The 18,245-nt window shown below is 59.2% G+C and overlaps 2 protein-coding genes across 2 annotated transcripts in view; one reads left to right on the forward strand and one right to left on the reverse strand.

Moving 5' to 3' along the window:
• Positions 1-3,425: 3,425 nt before the first annotated feature.
• Positions 3,426-16,980, reverse strand: RHBDD2 (rhomboid domain containing 2). The gene is given in 7 exon segments (XM_054166972.1): positions 3,426-4,033; positions 4,127-4,280; positions 9,313-9,463; positions 10,523-10,924; positions 13,106-13,268; positions 13,271-13,398; positions 16,809-16,980. Coding segments are annotated over 7 exon segments (1,320 nt in total). The 3' UTR covers positions 3,426-3,883.
• The window catches only part of TAF15 (TATA-box binding protein associated factor 15), a 31,201-nt gene continuing 29,832 nt past the window's right edge, over positions 16,877-18,245 (forward strand). Inside the window, exon 1 of the mRNA XM_054166177.1 lies at positions 16,877-16,988. Coding sequence (XP_054022152.1) covers positions 16,979-16,988 — 10 coding nt within the window. The 5' untranslated portion in view covers positions 16,877-16,978. The remainder of the gene's footprint in view (positions 16,989-18,245) is intronic.

Consider the following 18,245-nt stretch of genomic DNA (forward strand, 5'->3'; position numbering starts at 1 on the left):
CGCTTGCTCCCGGGCTCCTGGCACTCTGCAGTGACCTCCCAGGCTCGCTGCACTCATGGTGCACCCTGCCCCGGGGACAGCTGCCATCACCCTGACCTGCCGAGCACCGCCAGCGAGCTTGGAAACACCAAACGCACAAAGCAACAGAGGTGCAGGGACATCCTGCTCCTCGGGGCAGCCACCGGCGGCTCGGGATTGATTTGCCTTCTTTTTCCCCCACCTCCTTTTCTTTCCTTTAGAAACTGCGAGTCTCTGCCTCCCCTCCAAGGCCATGAGCTGGTACTGCAGAGCCTGACCCGCAGCGGCGCCGGCAGCTTAGCCAAGGGCCAAAGCCGAGGAGCTGAGGAGTTTCACATCCCCCCCCCCGCCCCCTTGCAACTTGAATTCCTCTTTTCAGCCTTCAAATCACAGAATCACCAAGGTTGGAAAAGACCTCAAAGATCATCGAGTCCAACCTGCCACCACAGACCTCATGACCACCAAGTGCCACATCCAATCCCCTCCTGAACACCTCCAGGGATGGGGACTCCACCACCTCCCTGGGCAGCACATCCCAAGGGCCAATCTCTCTTGCTGGGAAGAACTTTCTCCTCCCCTCCAGCCTAAACCTCCCCTGGCACAGCTTGAGACTGTGTCCTCTTGTTCTGGTGCTGCTTGCCTGGGAGAAGAGACCAACCCCCACCTGGCTACAACCTCCCTTCAGGGAGTTGGAGAGAGCAAGAAGGTCTCCCCTGAGCCTCCTCTTCTCCAGGCTAAGCAACCCCAGCTCCCTCAGCCTCTCCTCCCAGGGCTGTGCTCCAGACCCCTCCCCAGCTTTGTTGCCCTTCTCTGGACACCTTCCAGCAGCTCAACATCTTTCCTGACCTGAGGAGCCCAGAACTGGACACAGGACTCAAGGTGTGGCCTAAGCAGTGCTGAGCACAGGGCACAATGACCTCCCTGCTCCTGCCAGCCACACTGTTCCTGATGCAGGCCAGGATGCCCTTGGCCATCTTGGCCCTCTGGGCACACTGCTGGCTCATGTTCAGGCAGCTGTTAATCAGCACCCCCAGGTCCCTCTCTGTTTGGCAGCTCTCAGCCACTCTGACCCCAGCCTGTAGCTCTGCCTGGGGTTGCTGTGGCCAAAGTGCAGCCCCTGGCACTTGGACTTGTTGAATGCCATGCTGTTGGTCTCTGCCCATCTGCCCAGCCTGGCACGGTCCCTCTGCAGAGCCCTTCTGCCCTCTAAATATCTCATCCTGACCCCTTCCATCCATCCCAGCAACTTCCCTTCCCTAGGCAAGGAGTTCTGATGTTGCCACCAGCCCTGGGGACCCTGGGACCTGCTTGGATTCCACTGCTGGAGCAGCTGAAGGTCCTCAGCTGATTTATGGGAGAGCATTTCGCTGGGAAACAGCTGCCCTCAGGAAAGGCAGGGAACAGACCTTGCTGGAAGTGATCTTTATCCCTGCAAACATCTCTCTGAAGGCCACTGAGCACAGGAATTGCACATTTCAAGTGCTGGATGCATTTTAGCCCCAGGGAGAAAGAATCACAGATTGCTTTTTGGTTGGCAAGAAACCTTTCAGATCATTGAGTCCAAGCCTGACCCCAGCACTGCCAAGGCACCACCAACCCATGGCCCTCAGCACCACACCTGCACAGCTTTGAAACCCCTCCAGGCATGGGGACTCCACCACCTCCCTGAGCAGCCTGGGCCAGGCCTGGACAACCCTCGGGGTTCCTCATGCCCAAGCTAAGCCTCCCCTGGGGCAACCTGAGGCTATTACCTCTTGTCTTCTAACTTGGTACTAGGCAGCAGAGCCCAACCCCCACCTGGCTCCAGCCTCCTCACAGGGAGCTGCAGAGAGCAAGGAGGTCTCCCTCAGCCTCCTCTCCTCCAGGCTGAACACCCCCAGCTCCCTCAGCTGCTCCTCCCCAGCCCTGCTCTCCAGACCCTTCCCCAGCTCTGTTGCCCTTCTCTGGACCTGCTCCAGCCTCTCAATGTCCTTCTTGGAGTGAGGGCCCAAAACTTTACCCAGTATCTGAGATGGGGCCTCACCACTGCCCAGTACAATCCCAGTCCTGGACCTGCACACCACTAGCTTGCTGCTCCAGGCCAGGCTGCTGGTGACCTTCTTGGCCACCTGGGCACCCCCTGGCTCATCTTCAGCTGCCACCAACACCCCCAGGCCTTTCTCTGGTGGGAAATTTTAAGCCACTCTACCCCAAGAGTGACCCTTCAGTGACTGTCAGGGGCCAGAGGTTCCTCTCCTGCTGCAAAGCTCTGAAGCTCCTGGCTGGGAATGTGCCATGCCCTGCACAGCTCTGCAGGGAGAGCCAATCTCTGACCAGATCTGTGGATAAGAGTCAAAAGCTATTCCATTTGCAGCCTCCCCAGGCAACACCACTCATGCCCAGTGGGTGTCCTTGTCACCATTCTCCCACAGCCTGCCCCACAGCCCCCATGGCACCCAGCCCACCACCCCTAGGCACATGCTCCAGCTCCCCACCTGAAAGCAAAGCAGGAGGCTCAGCAGTTTGTGCTCCCAGCTGACAGAGTGGAGGTGAACAGCACTGCTGCTTGCTGCCAGTCCTCACCACCCTCCTGGGAAAACCAGTGATAACATTCCAAGGGGTGGGGATGAGGACCTCACAAGGAGGAAAATCAAGGCACTAAGAGAGAGCAGAGTCAACATCTCAAGGTTATCTGTGGCATCTCTTTCCTGGCACTGAAAACATCCTTTAAGGTTCCAAACAAGCCTCTTAGCCTGATCCTGCTCTGCCCTGAGCACACAACACTGCAACTGCTGTCAGGAGAACCAGGAGAAACCAGGAAACCAAATCCTTTTGTCATCCCATGGAGGACTGAAGCAGTGAGGGATGAGATGGAGCAGGCCACCAGCTCCAGGCTGTTTTCCAAGCTGCTGTGTCCTCCTGAAGAAAGCCCAGGGCTGGCCACAGGAAACCAAAGGCTGTGATCAAAGGCTGAGAGCCTGCAGAAGAGCAGCCCCAGAGGGCAGCTGAGCAATGCTCAGCAAGAGCTAAAGGAGCTGTGGGGGGCAAGAGGCTGGGGCCAGACTCTGCTCAGTGGTGCCCAGGGCCAGCACAAGGGGCAGCAAGGGGCACAGAGTGGAGCCCAGGAGGTTGGATGTGAAGAGGAGGAGAAAGTTGTTTGTTGTGAGGGTGCTGGAGGCCTGGAGCAGGCTGCCCAGAGAGGTTGTGGAGTGTCCTTGTGTGGAGAGCTTCCAACCCCCCCTGGGCATTGTGGTGCTGGGCAAGCTGCTGTGGGTGCCCTGCTGGAGCCAGGGGGGTTGGACTGGGTGATCTCCAGAGGTCCCTTCCAGCCCCTGCCTGAAGTTTGCTGAGGGCAGAGGGTTCTCCTGCTTCTCCACATCCCTGGAGGGGCTCAGTCACCACTCTGCTTTCCTCTTTGTTGTGACCACTGCACATTTATTTGGCTTACTTTGTATACTTCAGATTGGGATTAGCTTGGCTGTTTCATTAGATCCATTTTCTTTTCACCAGCTGAGCATCTGGCCTGAAATTGTGCCAGGGGAGGGTTAGGTTGGAGATGAGGAAAAATTTCTTTGCTGGAAGAGTGGTCAGGGACTGGCAGAGGCTGCCCAGGGAGGTGGTGGAGTCCCCATGCCTGGAGGTGTTCCAGAAAGGAGTGGCCATGGCACTTGGGGCCAGGGTTTGGTGGCCATGGTGGTGCTGGGCTGGTGTTGGTCTGAGTGATCCTGGATGTCTCTTCCAACAGCAACAGTTCTGTGATTCTTTGGTTCTGTCTTCTCTTCCTGATCCCCCTCTGCTGGGCAGGTGTCACTGGGTGATGGAGCAGCTGCTGGAGCTTAGCACCACACAATGGTCCCCCCTGAGAGTCCCACTGCTGTCTGGAGGGTCAGTACACCTGCACTCTGGTCACTTCTGCTGGAACAGAGGCCACTGTGGCTGCTGGGCACCCTGACACCTGCTGAGCCCCAGCCAGGAGGCCCAGGCCTGTGGGTGGGTGTGGCTGAGGTGGGCACAGGTGCTGCTGTGGGGAGATCCCAGCCAGCTGGCAGCACTGCCCAGGGTAGGCTCCAGCGCCGCCCAGGGTGGCTGCAGCCAGGCCGTGTCGCGCAGCGTGGGCCTGCTGAGGTGCCTCCTGCCCCAGAGCAGGGCCATGTCCTGCAGCAGAGCTGTGCTGAAAGCCCTGTCTCTGGGCACTGGGATGCTGCATCTGGGAAGCAGGAAGAGCTGGAGGCGAGGAGCAGGGATAGCTCTGGGTGGGGTAGGTGCCGGGCGTGGGGATGAGCCTGGGCAGGAAGAAAAGAGAAGGTTACACAGAGCTCGGAGCTGGCATTGCCCAATCGGTGCTGGGACAGCCCCAGGGGCAGACTGCCTCCTGGCCAGTGCTCAGAAAGGTCACTGCAATCCAGCAGAGAGTCACCACAACAAGAGAAGCTCTGATGATAAGCAGCACTTGAGTGCAAACAGGGCAGGCCTGGAGAAAAAGAGGCTGAGGAGAGAGCTGCTGGCTCCTCACACCTCCCTGGAAGGAGGCTGGAGTCAGGGGGGGTTGGGCTCTGCTCCCACATATCAGGTCATAGAATCACAGAATTGCCAGGGCTGGAAGGGACCTCAAGGCTCAGCCAGCTCCAACCCCCCTGCCATGGCCAGGGACACCTCACACTGCAGCAGGTTGCTCACAGCCACCTCCAGCCTGGCTGCAAACACCTCCAGGCAGGAGGCTTCCACCACCTCCCTGGGCAACCTGTGCCAGGCTCTCACCACCCTCCTGGGGAACAACTTCTTCCTCACAGCCAATCTCAATCTCCCCACTTCTAGTTCTGCTCCATCCCTCCCAGTCCTATCCCTCCCTGACACCCTCCAAAGTTCCTCCTCAGCTTTCTTGGAGCCCCCTGCAGCTCCTGGAAGGCCACAATGAGGTCTCCTCAGAGCCTTCTCCTCTCCAGCCTGCACAACCCCAACTCCCTCAGTCTGTCCTCACAGCAGAGCAGCTCCAGCCCTCTGCTCCTCCTCGTGGCCCTTCTCTGGACACCTTCCAGCCCCTCCAGGTCCTTCCTGGCACAGAGGCTCCAGCACTGGCCCCAGAGCTCCAGCTGTGGTCTCAGCAGAGTGGAGCAGAGGGGCAGAATCCCCTCCCTGGCCCAGGATGTGGTTGGCTCTCTGGGCTGCAAGTGCTCACAACAATAGATAGGAGAAGAGGACATGGCCTGAAATTGTGCCAGGGGAGGCTCAGGCTGGAGATTGGGAAAATTTTCTTTGTTGCAAGAGTGATCAGGGGTTGGAACAGGCTGCCCAGGGAGGTGGTGGAGTCACCATCAATGTGCCTCATGAGGAAAGGCTGAGAGCCCTGGGGCTGTTTAGTCTGGAAAAGATAAGACTTAGAGGGGATCTGATCCATGGCTATAAACATCTGAGGGCTGGGGGTCAGGAAAGAAGGGACAGGGACAGCTTCTGCTCACTTGTGCCCTGGGATAGGCCAAGGGGCAATGGATGGAAACTGCAGCACAGGAGGTTCCACCTCAACTGGAGGAGAAACTTCTTCCCTGTGAGGCTCCCAGAGCCCTGGAGCAGTCTCACTGCCTGGTGAGAAGAGACTGAGAGCCCTGGGGCTCTTTAGTCTGGAAAATAGAAGACTTAGAGGGGATCTGTGGCTGGGGGTCAGGAGAGAGGGGACAGGCTCTGCTCACTTGCTCCCTGGGATAGGACAAGGAGCAATGGATGGAAGCAGCAGCACAGGAGGTTCCACCTCAACACAAGGGGCAACTTCTTCCCTGTGAGGCTCCCAGAGCCCTGGAGCAGGCTGCCCAGCGAGGTTGTGGAGTCTCCTTCTCTGGAGACTTTGCAGCCCTGTTCCTGTGTGACCTGTGCTGGATTCTATGGCTGGACTCAAGGAGCTCCACAGATCCCTTCCAACCCCTAACATCCTGTGAGCCTGTGAATAAAGGTGTTCCAGAAACCTGGGGCCATGGTTTAAAGGCCATGGTGGTGTTGGGTGGATGTTGCACTGGATGATCCTAGAGGGCTTTTCCAACCCAAACAATTCTGTGATGCTAAGAATGGGCTAGAAACAGAAGGAATGTCTCACCCCAGCCACACACCAAGACAGAGGCAATCTGCCTAGAAGCCAAAGCCCCTGGGACTTCAGGAGTACTGCCCAGCCCACACACACCACTGAGATGAGTGCTGCTCACTAAGAGAAGCTCCCTGAAGGCCATCACCACTTCATTCCCAGCAGCTCTTCCCAGGGGATTTGGCCTTGGATTTGAGTTTTGTTTGGGGGTTTTTGTGTGTGTGTGTGGACACAAATATGCCAAAGGCTGGAGCTTGCAGAAAGGTTTGGTGGCCACTTGATACCTGAAATCTGAGGGACCTGTGCTCAGCAATGCTCAGGCCATACCTTGAGCCCTGTGTCCAGTTCTGGGCTCCTCAGGTTAGGAAAGATGTTGAGATGCTGGAAGGTGTCCAGAGAAGGGCAACAAAGCTGGGGAGGGGTCTGGAGCACAGCCCTGTGAGGAGAGGCTGAGGGAGCTGGGGTTGCTTAGCCTGCAGAAGAGGAGGCTCAGGGGAGACCTTCTTGCTCTCTGCAACTCCCTGAAGGGAGGTTGTAGGGGTTGGTGGGGGGGAGGTGGGGGTTGGTCTCTTCTGCCAGGCAAGCAGCACCAGAACAAGAGGACACAGTCTCAAGCTGTGCCAGGGGAGGTTTAGGCTGGAGGGGAGGAGAAAGTTCTTCCCAGCAAGAGAGATTGGCCCTTGGGATGTGCTGCCCAGGGAGGTGGTGGAGTCCCCATCCCTGGAGGTGTTCAAGAGGGGATTGGATGTGGCACTTGGAGCCATGGTTTAGTCCTGAGGTCTGTGGGTGCCAGGTTGGACTTGATGATCTCTGAAGTCTCTTCCAACCTTGGTGATTCTGTGAAATGTGCTGAAGCCCAGCCCACAGAGAGCTCTTACTTGGGAATAAGAACCAAAATCTTAGCACCTAGAGAACTTGTGCCTGAGACTGAGACATGCAAATATAGCTGCAGCAAAGGAAACCTCCTGGAAACACCTTCCCACACCCTGCTTGCCAGACAGATGCTTATGTGAACACCTCCTTGTGTCACCTCACCCTGCAGAAAGCAGGTGTGGAGGCTCAGCTGAGCTGCTGTGCACAAGGGGCTGAGGCAAACACAAAGCTCAGGCTCCTCCCAGCAGCAGCACTGGCACAGAAGGCAGCAAGGAAAACCAGGGATTGTGGTGGATCTGTCCAGCTTCCCCTGCCAGCACTCTGGGTCTGAGTGTCCCAAGGGATGTGGGGCATGCCCCTGCTGCAGGATGGGTTTGTTCCAGAGTTTCCCCCTGGGAGAGGAAACACTTGGGAAGGATCTCACTTCAAAGAAGCTCTAGGATGAGCTAAAACAATACAGAGCTTAACCCTTAACAGAAAACTGCTGCAGGGTGACCAGGAGCCAGCAAGGTGCCCTGGTGGCCAAGAAGGCAAATGGGCTCCTGGAGTGCATGTAAAGAGTGTGGCCAGCAGGGCAAGGGAAGCTCTGCCCCACCTCTACTTTGCCTGGTGAGGCCACATAGAATAGTCAGGGTTGGAAGGGACCTCAAGGCTCAGCCAGCTCCAACCCCCCTGCCATGGCCAGGGACACCTCACACTGCAGCAGGTTGCTCACAGCCACCTCCAGCCTGGCTGCAAACACCTCCAGGCAGGAGGCTTCCACCACCTCCCTGGGCAACCTGTGCCAGGCTCTCACCACCCTCATGGGCAACAATTTCTTCCTCACATCCAATCTCAATCTCCCCACTTCTAGTTTTGCTCCATCCCCCCCAGTCCTATCCCTCCCTGACACCCTCAAAAGGTCCTCCAAGAGCAGCCTCATGCTTGGATCCAAATCCAGCTCTTCACATCACCTCCATTGTGCTGGGACACAGCCCCAGCCCACACCTTCTGCCATGTGTGATGCTGCCCAGCTCAAAGCTCTGCAAGCTCCCTGCAGGCTCCAAACCCTCAGCTCATGGAATCACAGAGCAGTCAGGGTTGGAAGGGACCTCAAGGCTCAGCTAGCTCCAACCCCCCTGCCATGGCCAGGGACACCTCAGCAGGTTGCTCACAGCCACATCCAGCCTGGCTGCAAACACCTCCAGGGCTGAGGCTTCCACCACCTCCCTGGGCAGCCTGTGCCAGTGTCACATCTGGAGTGCTGGGTCCAGTTCTGGGCTCCCTGGCTCAAGAAGGACAGGAGAGGGTACAGGAAAGGGCTACAAAGATGCTAAGGGGGCTCTGGAACATCTCTGATGAGGAAAGGCTGAGAGAATTGGGGCTGTTTAGTCTGGGAGAGAGCAGCCTGAGGGGGGAATCTCATCGATGCTTACAAACAGCAGAGGGGTGGGTGTCAGGAGATTGGCACCAGGCTTTATCCAGTGGCACCCTGAGACAGCACAAGGGGTAATGGGCACCAACTTGAACACAGGAAGTTCCATCTAAACGTGAGGAGGAGCTTCTCTAATTTAAGTGTGAGAGAGCACTGCAACAGGCTGCCCAGAGAGGCTGTGGAGACCTTTCAAACCTGCCTCCATGTGCTCCTCTCTGACCTGCTCTAGGTGAATCTGCCTTGGCAGGGGGGGTGCACTGGATGATCTCCAGAGGTCCCTTCCAACCCTTACCATCCTGTGTGACTTTCTGAACTATCCTTCTTCTGGGAAACTGAAATGACATCTTAGAACAAGGAGGGGGAGGAAGAAAACCTGACCTACATTTCCTGTTCTCCAAGGCTTGTGACAGACACCAACTTAAACCCACTCCTGAGCATCAGCCACATGCCTCAGGCTTTCTTTTGGGCAAAGCAACCTTGCCTGGACACTGCAAACCTGCACTGAGAGCTCTGCACTCAGCTTTGCAAGGGACCACCTTTAATTCTCCAAGCTCTGCTCCTGCAGAGGTTTGGACACAACTCAGCACAGCATTGCTGGGAGGTGAGGTGGGGCAGGGAACCATAAAGATCACACCTCAGGGAGCCACTCAGCCAGGATCAAATGCCATAAATCCCAGTGCTAGGGCAGAGCTGTGCAGCTCAAGGCTCCTGGCAGCTGAGCTGCAATCCCTTCACACCCTTGCAGCAGAGGAGTGGAGTTTCACCTCAGCTTAGCTTTCACTGCAAGCTCTGGCTGAGTTAATGTGTGACAATGTGTCAGTCATGGGCATGCCACTGTGCTCCGCCTGACACCCAGGCTAGGAGCCTGACAGGCACAAAACAGCTTTGAAAGGCAATTTGTGCCTCCACTTAGGCCTCAAAATTCCCCTGCAGCACATTTCCCAGCAACTCCTGTACTTACTTGCAGCTTTGGAAGGCTCTTCTCTCTGCTGAGGACCCTGGGATGTATCTCAGCCCTGGTATCCTCCTCAGCAGGCTGAAAGGCAACATCTGGTCTAGCTTGGAGGCCACTGGCTCTGGGAAATCCAAGCAGGAACAGTAGCCAAGGCCATCTTGTGTCAGCAGCAGGTCAAGGACTACACACAAAGCACACTCATTTCTAACACAGCCACACACAGTCCCCCTCTGGCCACAAACCCCTTCCTTCCCCTGGAGAATTATCCCTGTTCTCCTCAGCATCACCTTCACAGACCATCTCCCCTCTCAGCTCTGTGCTCTCTGCATGTTCTAAAGGGGGGGGAAGTGGAAGCAGGAGGTGAAAACCAGACTGGGGGGTGATGAGGCAAAGCTGGTGAGAGCTGGCTGCAGGGCAAGAGCCCAGGAAACACCAGCAGCATAAAAGCAATGGGAACCAGAGCACTTCCTCCCTGTCATGAACCAGCATCCCACCTGGGCCAAGGGCAATGCCAGGCACAAATCCAGGCTGGGTGATGAGAGGATTGAGAGCAGCCCTGCAGAGAAGGGCTTGGGAGTGCTGGGTGCTGAGGTGCCTGGCATGAGCTGGCAGCATGCACTGGCAGCCAAAAAAAGGCACCCATGGCATGGGCAGCAGCAAAAGCAGTGTGGCCAGCAGGACAAGGGAGGGGAGGCCACAAAGATGATCAGGGTTGGGGCTGTTCAGCCTGGAGAAGGCTCCAGGGAGACCTTACAGCAGCCTTCCAGTACCTGAAGAGGGAGAGCTGGGGAGGAAGATTTGACAAAGGCTTGGGGGGGGTGACAGCACAAGGGCCAATGGCTTTGAGCTGGAAGAGGGCAAATTGAGCCTGCAGATTGGGCAGACACTCTTGAGAGTGAGGGTGGGGAGACACTGGCACAGATTGCCCAGGGAGGCTGTGGAGGTGTTCAGGGTGAGGCCTTCTGCTGCTGAACATCTCCCTCCAGGGAGGAGGCCATCCACAAGCTCCCTGGGCAACCTGAGGTTGACCAGGGAGCTTGTAGATGTCCCCCTCCCTGGAAGTGTTGAAGGCCAGGCTGGATGAGGCCTTGAGCAACCTGTGCTGGTGGGAGGTGTCCCTGCCCATAGCACAGGGTGGGGGTGTTAGGACTGGCTGATCGTTAAGGCCCCTTCCAACCCAACCCCTTCAGTGACTCTGTGACCAGGGAGAGGATACAGGCTGCCCCTGTGAGGAGCCCACAGAGGTTACTCAGCAGAGAAGAGCTGGGGAGAAACCACACCAGGCAGAGCAGGACCCAGGGCACCAGCACCACCGGCACTCGAAGCCCAAAGAGCAGAGACCTCTTCATCCGGGAGCGGGCGGTGGACACGGCCAAGGTTGCAAAGGCCACAGGCATGAACCCTTTGGCCTCCTCCACCTCTGAGAGCCTGGAGACAACGGCCTCGAGCAGGAGGTAGAGGAGGGCAGCCAGGATGGCGAAGGCGGCGGTGAGGAAGCAGTGCTTCGCCGTGCCAACGCTCCTCTCGAAGCCGCCGGCGAAGTACCAGACGATGAGGGCGCCGCAGGCCAGGGAGGCCAGGTCCTCGTAGAGGAAGATGTAGGTGAGCAGCCTGTGAACTGAGCACAGCAGCGAGTCAGGCAGCAGGGACCTCGGAGAACTCTTAGGGTTGGAAGGGACCTCGAGGATCAGCCGGTTCCAACCCCCCCGCCGGGGGCAGGGACTCCTCACACTACAGCAGGTTGCTCAGAGCTACGAGGATGCGCCCGGAGCAGAGCGGGAGGGAGCTGATGGGACTCATTGCCAGCTGCTGGGGCAGAGGGAGAGGGAGCTGATGGGACTCACTAACAGCTGCCGGGGCAGAGGGAGAGGGAGCTGATGGGACTCACTAACAGCTGCCGGGGCAGAGCGGGAGGGAGCTGATGGGACTCACTAACAGCTGCCGGGGCAGAGGGAGAGGGAGCTGATGGGACTCACTAACAGCTGCCGGGGCAGAGCGGGAGGGAGCTGATGGGACTCACTAACAGCTGCCGGGGCAGAGCGGGAGGGAGCTGATGGGACTCACTAACAGCTGCCGGGGCAGACGGGGAGGGAGCTGATGGGACTCACTAACAGCTGCCGGGGCAGACGGGGAGGGAGCTGATGGGACTCACTTACAGCCGCCGGGGCAGAGGGGGAGGGAGCTGATGGGACTCACTAACAGCTGCCGGGGCAGAGGGAGAGGGAGCTGATGGGACTCACTAACAGCTGCCGGGGCAGACGGGGAGGGAGCTGATGGGACTCACTAACAGCTGCCGGGGCAGACGGGGAGGGAGCTGATGGGACTCACTAACAGCTGCCGGGGCAGACGGGGAGGGAGCTGATGGGACTCACTAACAGCCGCCGGGGCACAGGGGGATAGGAGCTGATGGGACTCATTGCCAGCTGCTGGAGCAGAGGGGGAGGGAGCTGAGGGGACTCACTAACAGCTGCCGGGGCAGACGGGGAGGGAGCTGATGGGACTCACTAACAGCTGCCGGGGCACAGGGGGATAGGAGCTGATGGGACTCATTGCCAGCTGCTGGAGCAGAGGGGGAGGGAGCTGAGGGGACTCACTAACAGCTGCCGGGGCAGACGGGGAGGGAGCTGATGGGACTCACTAACAGCTGCCGGGGCACAGGGGGATAGGAGCTGATGGGACTCATTGCCAGCTGCTGGAGCAGAGGGGGAGGGATCTGATGAGACTCACTGCCAGCTCCTGGGGCAGAGGGGGAGGGAGCTCATGGGACTCATTTACAGCTGCTGGAGCAGAAGGGGAGGGACTCATTTACAGCTGCGTGTAGAAGAGGAGGAGCTCAGGGCCTCCCAAACCAGGCAGAACCAACCCAAATCAGTTAAAACAAGCCAGAGGGACTGGCTCCTGCTGCTTCCTGGGAAGCTGCCTGGAAAAAAAAGCAAGTGTAAGTGTCTGTGAGTAAACTTCAGCCTCATTGAAAGAGACATGAAAAAAAATGACTGTGAGGGTAGCCAATTGGCTCCAAACACTTCTTACACTGCTAAAAAGGATGATTTTTATCACAAAAAACAATCACAAGGAGGTGAGCAGGACCCAGGAGTGCTCCCAGGGACTCAGGGCTCTTATTGAGGCCAAGAGTTCCTCCACCTGCTCCAATAGCCTGGAAAGCAGCAGCTGAGCAATCAGCACAACCTGCCTGCTCTGCTGGAGCCCTGCAAGGTGGTGGAGCTGACCACCAGCTCAGCCCAGCGAAAGAAATCACTGCACGGGGGTGAGCAGGGCGAGGGTAATTAGAAGTGTGATAAAAATCATCCTGGGAACGTCCCAGGGCCTGAGGGAAGCAAATCCCTCAAGCTCCAGCAGCATCCCCCTGCTCTCTGTGGTGTTCAGGGCCAGAGATGGGGGCTGACAGGGAAGCAGCCCGATGCTGGGGGGCCGACAGGTGCTCGGCAGGCTCGGTGCAGACCAGGGAAGTGCCCAGAGGAAGCTAGGAGCCCTGCGGGGGGCTGGGGGAAAGGCCGCGGAGGGAGCAGCGGGCTGGGTGAGGGAAGGAGGAAGCGCCCAGAAGTTGAGCTCTGGGCGCGGGGGAATAAAGGCGCTGAAGGCAAGACACGGGGAAGGTCCAGAGAGGAGAGACGCAAAGGGTCGGTGCGAGGGCCGAGGATGAGGAGGTTTGGGGCATTTCAGGGAGGACACGGGGAAGGCCTGAAGGGCGAGGGAGCAGAAGCTCGGCGCTCGGAAGGCCAGAAGCGGGGCTCCGCCGGGGTGGGGAGAGAGCCGGAGCGCCTCGGCGGCCGCCGCTCACCTTCCCCCGCGCGCAGGGCAGCGGCCCGCAGCGAGGCGGCGGAGCGGGCGGCGGCCGGGCCCCGCAGCAGCCCGGGCGCGGAGACGCCGATCGACAGCAGCAGCGTGAGGGCGGTGGCGGCGGGCGGGGGCCTGAAGGCGGCCGCCATGCTGCCGCCGCGCGCCGCCCGCTTCCGGCCGGCGGCGGAAGGCCTGCGCGGGCGCCACGGCAACGCGAGGCGCTGCGGCGGTGCCGCTGCCATGGAGACGGGCGGCGGCGGGGGGGGAAGGGGGAGGCGGGGAGGCCTCCTTTTACTGTTGTTATTATTTTTACACACACACACCCGTTTTTCAGATGTGATCAATCGCTCTGGGGAGAGGGCTGAGGCTTGGCAGAGACAGCTCTGTGAGGCCATCCAGCGAGACCTGGGCAGGCTGGGAGCTGGGCACAGAGGAACCTGCTGAGGTTCAGCAAGGAGGAGAGCAGAGTCCTGCAGCTGGGCAGGAAGAATAAGCTGCAGCAGCTCAGGCTGGGAGGGGATCTGCTGGAGAGCAGCCCCAAGGAGAAGGAGCTGGGAGTGCTGCATGGGACAGCAATGTGCCCTGGGGGCCAAGGGGGTCCTGGGGGGCATTCAGAGGAGTGTGGCCAGCAGAGCCCGGGAGCTTCTCCTCCCCCTCGGCTCTGCCCTGCTGAGACCTCCTCTTGAGTACTGTGTTCAGTTTTGGGCTCCCCAGTTCAAGAGGGACAGGGATCTGCTGGAGAGGGTCCAGCAGAGGGCTACCAGGATGATCAGGGGACTGCAGCACTGCCTGGGGAGGAGAGGCTGAGGGACCTGGAGCTGTTTAGTCTGGAAAAGAGAAGAGTTAGAGAGGATTTTTAAAATGTTTCTAAATAGCTGAGGGCTGGGGGTCAGGACAGAGGGGACAGGCTCTGCTCACTTGCTCCCTGGGATAGGACAAGGAGCAATGGATGGAAGCTGCAGCACAGGAGGTTCCAGCTCAACACAAGGGGCAACTTCTTCCCTGTGAGGCTCCCAGAGCCCTGGAGCAGGCTGCCCAGAGAGGTTGTGAAGTCCCCTTCTCTGGAGCCTTTCCAGCTCCATCTGGATGTGTTCCTGTGTGACCTGTGCTGGATTCTATCGCTCCTGCTCTGGCAGGGGTTTGGACTCGATGATCTCCAGAGGTCCCTTACAGTCCCTGGCATCCTGTGAGCCTGTGAGCTGTGGCTGGCAGCTCCCCCCAGGCTGGGCTAGTCCCAGGTCTCTACCATGCACAGTCCAGCCAAGCCAGGAGGACAGAGTCCCCACTGAGCAGGGAAGGCCTCCAGCACCCTGTGCACTCCCTGCTGCTGCCTCCCGGGGTTAGGCTGCTGGGATGGGCCAAGCATTTCCCTTCGGGTGTGACAGACAGAAGAGGTGAGGAGCAGCTGCATCAGAGCTACCCCCACCAGCCCAGGCTGGCACAAGGGAGGGCTGCCCAAACACCTCGTGACACTGCCTTACCAACCAGGCTAAACTTGATGAAATGGCTTTAGCTTTGCTGTTTGCTTGCACTGTTGGACACACACAGCTTGAACACACCATGGCCTGAAGAGAGGTGACAGATGGAGGGGTGCTTCAGCACGGGAGCCCTTCACTCTTAAAAGCCTCTGCATGGCACACAGGAAGAAACAATTGAGAAGCAGACAGAAATAGAGGCTTTGCTCCAAGGGTGGTGGGAAGTCCCCAGCAGTGAGCAGAGGATGTGGCTGCCCTTGCCCAGTTCCAGGTGCTTGGACGCACATCCATTCATCATGAACTGCCCTGCACAAACGCTTCCCTCCCACCAGCTCCTCCTCCACACACGGCCCCAGTCACTGGCTGCCGGCTCAAGTCTAATGAGAGATCCATGAGGTCTCATCTGCACGGGAGGGACACGAAGAACTGCATCTTCCCCCACCTCCTCTGATCCTGCGACGCAAGGAAAGAGTTTGAAGCAACTGTGATCTCTTCTAGCCCGAGGCGATGAGCAGAGGGTTGGGCAGCCAACAGCTTTTGCATCTTTTCCCTATAGCAGCTTCAAAGTTTTTCGGAAGCAGAAGGAGAGCACAGCACAGATCGACCCGCCAGGCAAACACCCCAGGGAGCTTGTCACCGTCTCAAAGCCATTTTCCACGTGGGAGAATCCCTCAGTCTCTGAGGAATGCGAAAGGCACCGCGGGCTCTACCTCTCCCCCACCCCCACCTCCCCTGCCCTGCCCCTGGCTGCAGAGCATTGTTTGGGATTTGCCCTAATCCCGGTGCAGCCTTTGTGCGAGGGCCCAGGTTGCTGCACAGGCAGGAAGGCAAACCACTCAGGAGGAGGCATCGCAGCTGGAGGAGATGGGGAGTTTTTCAACCAGAAACAAAAGGGCTGAGAGCTCCATTTCTCCTCTCTCAAAATTGATAATTCTGGGCGGCTGCTTGTTTTGCAGACGCTTATTTTAGGCTGTGGCAGTGGGATTTGCCGAGGAGGGGGAAGAAAGGCCCCACTCGTGTGCAAAGCTGCACACTCCAGCTGAAATCAGAGGATTCTCTGCAGTGCCTTTGTGGATGGAGCAGGGTAAAAGCTCCCAGAGCTCGCCGTTTCCCCGGCTTGGGCGCTCACAGGCTTTCCCCAGGCAGAAACTCTGCTGCTGCTAACTTTCCAGCTCTCCAAGAAGGCAGCCAGAGCTGAAACAAGAAATAGAACCCCGAAAACCCAACCAGATTGAATCACTGACGTTGCTTTGGCTGTTGTTTCAGTTCACTCCTCCTGTCTTTTGTTCAGAGAAGTGGCCCTAATGATGATCCCTTCCCTTAGAAAGCCATTCTCCAAGCCAGTATTTGGCTTGTTAAGAAAGAGGACCCCTGGAAAATCTCTTTTGGGGTCCAGATTTTGGGTGTTTTCTTTAACCCCATCTAATTATCCAGCTGTAGAGCCCAAGAAAGACACAGACCTGGGGAGCAGGGCTAGTGGAGGCCACAGCAGTGCTGGGAGACTAGGAAGCTCTCTGCTGTGAGGCCAGGCTGAGAGAGTTGGGCTTGGGCAGCCTGAAGAAGGCTCTAGGGAGACCTTCTGGTGGCCTTGCAGAGCTTCAAGGGGAGATCAGAAAGCTGGGGACAGCCTTTTGAGCAGGGTCTGTTGAGACAGGTCAAGGGGGGATGGTTTGAAATGGGAGATTGAGAGTGAAGGGAGAAATGTTTGGTGCTGAGGGTGGGGAGAGCCTAGCCCAGGCTGCCCAGAGAGCTGGGAGCTGCCCCATGGCTGGCACCAATGCAGGTCGTTTGGGGCTGTGAGCAGCCTGCTGTGGTTGGGGATGTCCCTGCTGGCTGCAGGAGCTGGACTGGATGGCCTGGGAAGGTCTCTTCCCACCCAAACCAATGCAGGATTCCCCGGTTCTTTTCACGGCTGGAAAGGGACCAGCCTCTCCCCGGCGGCCGCTGCACGGTTTGCGTGGTGAACACTTCCCAGCCCAAATGGCGATGCAGAACTGGGGCTTCGAGATGGAAGCAGAAAGGATGCTGCTGCAGCCCCTGCTCCCCGCCCCCCCCCCCCCCCGCGTCCATCTCCGCAGGCCGACCACGCTGTGCGTTAATTAACTAAACTAATTGAATCATTTAGTCCCTTCCCCTCCTCCTTGCCCAGCTCCACCACGCCGCGCCGAGCACCCCCCGCGCCTCCATCCAATCCTTCCTCCCCCCCCTCCCACCGCCGTCCCTTGGTACGGCCCTGCTCGCTCCCCCGTTTCGCGCGCGCGGGTGGTAGGCGCCGCGCGCGCTGATTGGCCGCCGGGCCCCGCAGTCCGCGCGAGCTGCGGGGGCTCAGTGTGCGCGCGGCCGGCGCGGCGCTCGGTGGGTCCTGTCTGCGCGTCCCCTCAGCCCGGGCAGCGGCCGCCATGGCTTCGGGTAGGTGCTCCCCGGCCCCGCCGCGCCGCGGCCGGCCCTGGCGGCGGCTCTGCTTTACCCTGCTCGTCAAACGCCGGGGTGCGGTGGGCGCGGGAGGGTGGGCGAACGCCAGGGTGGAAAAGGCCGCAGCCACCTTAGGGGAGAGGGGAGAGACGCGGCCGATCCCCCCTCACATGCCCCCCTCGCCTCTTGCCGCCCGCTGAGGGGGAGGGGAGCCGCGCCCCCTCCGGCATTGGCCACGCCCCCCGCCGCCATCCCGGCCACGCCCCTTCGTGGTCGGGGCGTGGGCAGCCCGGCCCCGCCCCCCGTGCAGGGATGGGGCAGGGGGCGAGGGTCCAGGGTCTCTTTGGAGCCACCCGCTGGGTGCCTTGCGTGTGGGAGCCCCGCCGTGGGTTGTGCCACGCACCCGCGGGGTGAGCTGTGGACCCCACTGTGGTTTGTGTCTCCCGGTGCTGTCCTCCATTTCCAGTCGTGTGCCCCCCGAGCCGGAGGTGTAGACCCCATTCGGGTTCGTAACTCCCCTTCGGGTCGGGACGCCCCCTTTGGTGTCACGGTCCTTGCCTTGTGTGGATCTACCCCTTAGCCCTGTGACCCCAGCAGTGCCAGTGTCAGACGTAAGTCTCCCACCTTTTGGGTCATGGCCCTTCCCCCTCTGCAGACCCCCACTTTAAGTCCTGTACCCTCCTGATGTGAAATGTGGATCCCCTGTTGGCTCATGCCCCCCAGTACAGGCCCCCCTTTGAGTCAGGAACCTTCTGTTGCAGGATGTAAACCTCCCCCCCAACCCTTGTCGGCCATCCTCATCATCCTCATTCCCCAGTGCGGGCCCCCCATGGCTGTCCCCACCCTCCCCGGCCTTTTGTCCTTCCCCTCCCCGCAGCGTGGTTTGGCTGCTTCGCCTCTGGGTGAGCACGGCCCGTGGAATGCAAACACCCCCTCCCATGGGTCGTGCCCTCCCTGCCCCCCAGCGCAGGACCCACCTTTGTGTCCCATCTGCTCCGAATGCTGCTCTGGCAGCCCCGCCCTGCTGAGGCTTCCCAGCCCCCCTGCCGTGGCCTCGCCGGTGCACCGGGCTGGGGTTCTTAGCCCAAGGGAGGCCTTGAGTTGAGTATGGAGAGGGTGCCTGCTGTCCCGGCCAGCTCGACGCAGCCCATCCTCTGCTGGGGCTCCCGGGAGCGTGTCGTGGTGCTGTTTCCTTCCTGCCGTTTGAGGTGAAAGCATTTTGGTTCCAGCAGTGATATCCCTGTGGCTCTGGGG

This window comes from Dryobates pubescens, chromosome 13 (genome assembly GCF_014839835.1).
Source record: "Dryobates pubescens isolate bDryPub1 chromosome 13, bDryPub1.pri, whole genome shotgun sequence".
In the NCBI taxonomy this organism is placed as follows: domain Eukaryota; kingdom Metazoa; phylum Chordata; class Aves; order Piciformes; family Picidae; genus Dryobates; species Dryobates pubescens.